Consider the following 7,246-nt stretch of genomic DNA (forward strand, 5'->3'; position numbering starts at 1 on the left):
CAGGAAGAAATGTGGGAGAACGTGACACCTTCCTCAGATAGACTCTCCTCTTCTTCTGTTTGGAGTAATTATATTCATAACTTACCCATTAATTAATAATATTAATAAGTATACTTTCCAGGGAACTATATTACTTATGCTGCGTTTGAGACAACTAGCGACACGTTTGTTTCAGAACTATGTATGCATGCTGTCTTTAGTCGTGAATACTGCCGAGCTAAATTAAATGGTCACCTCACACGGCGCGGCTTGCAGTGAGTCGTGAGGCAGGACGAAGATGTTTGTATGTTCGCTCTGTGTTTGTTGTACTGTTTGTGAGCTTGCAAACAAATACAGCGTTCGCACAGAGACTATTTACTCTGCAAAGACAACTGACTGGAGTTTGGTTATTTATTTATAGGAGCCTTATTCAACCAGGCAAATTATTTATTTAACACATCAAGATTCTTACATTTCACTGCATATATGCATGAAGGTATGTAAATGTGAGTGGCGAATAAAAATCTTGAATCTTGAAGATTCAACTGATTAACTATAGCTTGACTGGAATAGTCAGCAGAAGTCACTGCACCCTACATTTAGAGTTTTCGCGTGAGCGCACTCGGGACACGTTCGACCCGTTTTTAACACGCCGGGGGACATTCGCGTGAATTCCGAGCGGCGCTGAACGTCGCACACCCCATCGACAGGTTCGGCGCCAATGAAAACCTCGGTCAAAAGTCACCGTGGGTCGAACTGGGTCTAACGCCGGACGAAGTCCTCATTGTACGGTCACATGTGCATGTTTTTATTTGACACACCAGTGTTGTAACACCAAATAGGTTTTTTTTTTGCCGATTTTTTATATTTTGAAATTCAATATTAATTGAACACGCGATTAAACGCGGCGGCCGCGTCTCGTGAACCGCATTTCCCGCAATGCAACGACGCTTACGTAATGCTGCGTTCCATTCCACTCGTAACTCGGAAAACAAAAAAAAATGCCCCCCTCCGCGAAAGGCGCAGTGGATTCTAATCGGTCTGATTTCCGAAATAACCTACTCGAATCGTGTTCGTCCCGCGCAACCACACGTTTCGTGGCATCTACGTTTCACCGGCCCTTGCCGCACCAAAACCCAAATCGGCTGCTTCGCCGGTACAGGCGGCCGCAGCTCGAAAGAGGGGGCGGCCGGCGTTCGGGGGTTCGGCGGTAACCGATTTCCGAGTTTCGTGGAACGCGGCAATCGCTTTGCGGACGTGTGTGACAGTTTCTCAAAAATGGGGGGTTGAGGGAAGGCTGCGAGGCGAGCTGCTACCCCGCCGCACCCCGCCGCACCGGCCCCGCGCATCCGCTCTCAGCGCAACCCCAATCGACCCGCGGACCGACGCCCGCTGCAGCCAAACACCGCGACCCGCGGCACGACACCAGGCGGACGCCGAGGTGGGCGCCGGGAGTCGGCCGACGGACCGTCGCGATGTTTCCGCGGGACAACGTGATCTCCGTCATCCAGAGGGTCGCCCGCCAGGCTCTGGTCACGTTCACGAACGGCTCCCGCGTCGGCGAAGCCGGCGGCGGCAGGCCCTTCCTGGAGAACCAGAGCAAGCTGAGGAGCCTGCTGGCGGAGGTGAGGGCGGCGGACCTGAAGCTGGTGCCCAGGAAGGTGGACGGCGCCCCGGGGGCGCCGCACCCCCAGCACGGCGCCCCCCCGGTCACCTACATGCACATCTGCGAGACGGACGAGTTCAGCATGGGGGTGTTCCTGCTGAGGAACGGGGCTTCCATCCCCCTGCACGACCACCCGGGCATGCACGGCATGCTTAAAGTCATGTACGGCAAGGTGCGAGTCACCTGCTTCGACCGGCTGGACAAGTCTGCTCCCGGCGGGGGCCCACCGGGCGTGGTGATCCCGGAGAGGTGGTCCCAGAAAGGCGCCCTGCGGTGCTCCGTGCTGCGCTCCGCCGGGGAGTTGACGGAGGAGAGCGCCCCGTGCGTCCTCGCCCCTGACCGGGACAACCTGCACCAGATCGACGCCGTGGACGGTCCGACGGCGTTCCTGGACATTCTCGCCCCGCCGTACGACCCGGATGACGGCAGAGATTGCCATTACTACAAGGTGCTGCCGCCGGGGGTGACGCCTGGGAGCGCGGAGCACGTCACCCCGGAGCAGAGCTCGGAGGTCTGGCTCATGGAGATTTCTCAGCCTCCGGAATTCTGGTGCAGTGGGGAGCCGTACCCGGGTCCAGAAGTGTCTCTGTGAACCCAGATCCGAGCACCCACATCCACTGATAATGTTAGTATCGGTGACTTCGGGAATGGCAAGACCTCAGACATGGTGGGACGAACTGCGGATTACACCTTTTAAAAAATATATGATCTGGAAGCATGGTCAACATCAAGTGGATATGTGTGTGTGTGTGTGTGTGTGTGTGTGTGTGTGTGTGTGTGTGTATGTATGTATGTTGCACATATTCAATCTGTCATCACTGTTGGTCTTTACATATTCCTCTATAATTCAATGTTTATCAATCAATTTACATTTTATTCACACCTGCTTGAATCTCATTTACTTCTGATGTGGTGATGAACCCCTTTTAAGTTCTCATTCCGGGCGATGCAACCTTAACCATCATGTCTCATAATTTCATCATGCCCTATTCTATGTTGGCCATCTTGGTTTGGGAGGCTGTTGGGCAGGTCACTGGTGTGTACAACCTGCATGTGGCTTCAACATCCACGTTGTCGGGTAATTCAGATTGCAGGAGTTGAATGGACTGTGCTTCAGATCTCTATATGGCCTGGTTGGCCTGGTGTTTGAGCTTCTAAAATGACTCCTTTAAAATGAGATTTGGGCCCCGCCTCAAATGATAATTGTCCAAAAAAAACGGAGATTTGGGCCCCGCCTCAAATGATCATTGTCCAAAAAAGAGTGGTCTCTTTTGTTTTTGCAAATCTGAGTCTTCCTCCACACAGTATAGTGAATAAAATGTACAAATGCCAAAAAAATATATAGGTCTGACGTCTTCAGCATATGATTGGGAATCACGCGATAAGTGAATGAGAATGTAATTGAATGATTTGAAGGTTACCGGTGCAGAGTTTGGTTTCTTTATAAGGTGTGAACATTAAGCACTTGAAAATGAAAGTACGCTAATAAATCCTTATCCATAAAATCGAAGTCTTTCCACATCATGAGCAAGGGGGCAAAGTGACCTGGGTCTGCAGGGAGCATAGTGCAGAGAGCTGCAGTTGCATTGAAGTACACATTGTCAGTGTGCCTGAAAGTCCTGCAAAGGGTATTAAGAGTTATGTCCATCGCAGATATGAATTGTTCACTTATAAACGATGTCTGTAGCTTAGTGGGTCGAGCAGCACTTGTCTACCTGCTGAAAGGCCTTGGTTAGGTTTAGAGATAAATTAAAACTAGAACATGAAATGCGTTTGTTTTGTTTTTTCTTTGCATTGATGCGCAACTTCATTATTTGCAGGTGACTCGATTTATATGAACCATGACTTCATTTGAAGGCAAAATTCATGACCTATCATCTTACAGCAGTCCTGGTTTTCTTCCAAAATAACTTACCCTCTGTTGTCAGGCTCCATCTGAAAATTAACTTTTTTTTTTAAGTGAAAAGAAAGTAATAAATCTGTCTACCTTGATAAATGTGGACCAAATCTACATTCATCATACTATTTAGAGAACACGGTATCTACGTAGCGTGTCTTTAATCAAGTTATGTACAATTTCCATGGTCGGCTTTCAGAAAATGAGTGATCTGCACACATAAATAAACACAGAAGTCCAGCTGTATTTATAATGTTCACCACGTTCGTTTTGGAATGCAAATTCAAAAATGTAAACTGTCCCTGAATGTTATTTTTTTAGGGGAGACTGATCTTTGAAAGTTTAAATCTGATGGGGAAGGTCAAATAAGTCCTGTCTCAAAGTTAAAGCTCCGCAAATGGGATCAGAGCCCAGAATCATCTTTTTAAACAAGAACTGACTATAATTGTACTTTATTATATTAAACCGTTTTTTAGTGTCCAAACTCACTTATTTAATTTGCTCCGTTGAGGACACGACTTCAGTAATGTAAGGTTGGTGCCTGCAGGATTGTTGTTTCAGATCCCCACTGAAGGGAAATTGCAATTATGCGGCACTATCTACATATATTCGGGCCCATCACAGAAGAGAGGAAAAAACCCTGCTATTTGTGGTACAAAAATGTCTACAAACTGATGTGCTGCCCCCTGAGCAAGGCACAGAACTACGTGCACTGAAGAGGAAATGGATGCGACTTTAAACTCACATTTATTTGCAAAAGCAAGAATCATCAGTCCAAAGGGTTAGCTCTTTACTCACTTCATGATATTTAAATTAACATCAGAAAGGGTCAGTCGTTGGTCCGGGAACTGTCTCCTCTGCACCCAATCCCCCATAGAATGACGGTGGGATCAGAAGAAGAATAAGCAGTCGCTCCAGACACAATATTAAGAAGTGCCTGTCCTGACAATATGCAGCATGGTAAGTCATGATGTTCATCATAACCTTTAGAACCTTTCCCCAGACGTGCCATATTCTGTAAAATACAGGTGTGGCACACAATACTTGTGAACTTGTTCCATGTCGGTACACCAGAGCATCAGTACATTGCTTTTCATGAAATTGTACTAATATTACCTGATAGTTTGACTAAACTCTAACACAAAGGAAACCACTCCGTACATTCCCAGTGATTCAATCCTCAAAATGATCGACAGGCTACTTTTTTTTTTTTTACGACAGTCAAAAGTGAAGTGCACAAAATAGTACCATTTTTTTTTACAAGTTGCATCCATTCCATAGCCTGTCTCCCTCCTCCCCCGGGTCTCCCTCGGGTCTGATTTTTGCAGGTGAGATAAACAAGAGGTCAGATCGTTCGCCAGCACGCACCGCATCACCCTCGTTTCTCGATCTAAATGCCAGGTTATTCCTTCAAGAAGAAGGTGGATGCATTTTGCCTGTCCTCCACCGTCAGTCCATTCTCTGAAGATTTAACACGAGCGGTGGGTCGTTCCCAGTGGTGACGTCCTCACACCGCACCACAGGGAGCCTTTCCTCAAATGAATCCGAAAGATTAAAAAAAAAAAAAAAAAAAAAAAATCCATTGATGGCTTGTGGCTGTTGAACCTCTTACCAGGCGCTGCGATATCAACTCCTGCTGCTGGAGTTAATTGGTGGAATTATATTACAGTGGGATATAATGTCAGGTTCGCTGGTGTTCTGGCGTTGGTACTAATGTTAAGGGATGGGTGTTCTGTTTTTCAACCCGGCTCTTGTTCAAATCTTGGACCCCATCACGGCACGACGTCTGACTGGGCTTCAATCCCTCGTATGCTTTTCAACTTTAAGACTTGAACGACATATGACACCGTCGGAAATGAGAACATCCCGATCTAGTCACGCGAATCTTTTTTTTATTTTTTATTTTTTCGGTTTTTTTGTTTTGTTTTTTTTTCAATGGCCACAGTACGTTGGAGTAGTCAGCGCTGTCTGTGAGAAGCTGCAGCGGAGCGGTGCGTTTCTCACCCGTAGCGTTACGAAGAGTTTTAAAGGGTGGAAGCCAACGTTTGAGTGCGGTCCGGGTCGAAAAACGACAAACGTACCCTATAAAAAAATCCCCAATTGAGGCAATGGCGCCAGTTAACAAACTGAACCCAAACCAGTAGGCTCCCGGTGAGGTGGTGCGTTACCCTTTCATCGCCTGACGACGCGCCCTTCTGGTCTCTATTACAGTCCGGATTATTCCCTGAGAGCGTGAACCACAGAAACACAGTCTTGCCACGGGTGTCCCAAAGTGTCTTCGTCACCGTGGCGGGTTATGGCCTTGACATTAAATTACTTCCTGAAGTGGTGACTTGGGAGATGACGGGGATCAGGACGCAGACCTCTTGTCCTTTTGCCGCAGGTGGATCTTCATGTGCCGACGCCTCTCGTCGCTCCGGGCGAACCTCCTGCCGCACTGGTCGCAGGAGAAGGGCTTCTCGCCGGTGTGCGTGCGGATGTGCGTGGTGAGGTGGTCGCTGCGGCTGAAGCCGCGCATGCAGATGCGGCACTGGAAGGGCTTGTGGCCGGTGTGGATGCGCAGGTGGCGGCTCAGCTCGTCCGAGCGCGAGAACCGCCGGTCGCAGCTCTCCGCCGGGCACGGGTACGGCCGCTCGTGCACGGGCGTCTTGCTGGGTCTGCTCGGGTACTTCCTCGGCCTCAGGATCGGTCTGAGCGGGGGTAGGTTCTGGTGCCCGTTGAAGGCGGCGGCCATGGGGCCCTCGGCGGATGGAGTAGGGGCCCCGAGCGTAAAGTTCCGGATGGTGTTGAGGGGGGTGAGGGGCGGCGGCGGCGGCATCCGCAGGGAGTCCAGCGGGTACGGGAAGGGTTTCCTCTCCGGGAAGGTCTGGATGTCTCTCTGGCAGCTCTGCGAGTAGAAGCCCCCGTATTCGGGCATGATGGAGAGCAGCGGGGCGCCGTCCACCGGGGGCTTGGGCGCGGCGCTGTAGGGGGTGTAGGACACGGCGCAGGTAGAGGCGGCCAGGTATCCCGCAGACCCGGATTGATCCGGGTACAGCTCCCCGTTGCAGGAGTAGGACGGTGGTGCGTAAATGTGGTTGATGTCGGGCTGGCCGTGCGCCATGACGCCGTTCACCGCGCGGTCCCCGTCTCCTTCTGCGTAAATGCTGGTGGGTAGTGCCGCCGGTGAGGGTGCCGGGGACCCGGATCCCTCTGTGGCTAACGGACTGGTTATATCGGCGCTGACCACGTTGACGATGTCCCCGGGGCTCCACGGTCTCCCCGCGCTCCCGGAGTCAAGCGAGAATTTGCCGGTGAACGTCACGGGATGCGCGCCTAAAGTTTCCGCGTAGTGCGCGAAGGAGTCCGGTAAAGACAGTTCTGAATCAACTTTTCCTCCAAATGAAGTGTCACCTGCAAAGCACAGAAAAAAAATCGATTAGGTGAGATCACAGTTGAGTTTTATGTGTATTACTTACAGTGGCAGCAAAAACAATTTATGTTTAGTTTGTGTATTTTACTGAATTTAGACCCCTCTACTGCAAATTCTTACCCCTTCCAGGTTCATTTAACTGTCCGTCTTCTTCTTTGGACACAGTCGAGATGTAAATATCCTTAGAATCACCGTCCACATTAATATTATTATTATTGTTATTATTATTATTATTATTATTATTATTGATGACTAATGCACAAACTTCAACGTTTGCAGTCATTTTGGCGGA

The 7,246-nt window shown here is 49.5% G+C and overlaps 2 protein-coding genes across 2 annotated transcripts in view; one reads left to right on the forward strand and one right to left on the reverse strand.

Annotated features, from left to right (window-relative positions):
* Positions 1–1,223: 1,223 nt before the first annotated feature.
* adob (2-aminoethanethiol (cysteamine) dioxygenase b) lies at positions 1,224–3,413 on the forward strand. The gene has a single exon (XM_080016846.1). It carries the CDS (start codon positions 1,455–1,457, stop codon positions 2,235–2,237), a length of 783 nt encoding a protein of 260 aa, XP_079872972.1. The 5' UTR covers positions 1,224–1,454; the 3' UTR covers positions 2,238–3,413.
* Positions 3,414–5,892: 2,479 nt separating this feature from the next.
* Positions 5,893–7,246, reverse strand: part of LOC307242047 (early growth response protein 2b-like) — a gene marked incomplete at both ends in the record, with an annotated part of 7,285 nt that continues 5,931 nt past the window's right edge. The window contains one exon of the mRNA XM_080016383.1: positions 5,893–6,935. Coding sequence (XP_079872509.1) covers positions 5,893–6,935 — 1,043 coding nt within the window. The remainder of the gene's footprint in view (positions 6,936–7,246) is intronic.

This window comes from Zeus faber (assembly GCF_960531495.2).
Source record: "Zeus faber genome assembly, chromosome: 16".
NCBI lineage: Eukaryota > Metazoa > Chordata > Actinopteri > Zeiformes > Zeidae > Zeus > Zeus faber.

What these genes read in the sequence shown, in the direction of transcription:
- adob (XM_080016846.1), top strand. Translation starts at nt 1,455, where the DNA reads ATGTTTCCGCGGGACAACGTGATCTCCGTCATCCAGAGGGTCGCCCGC.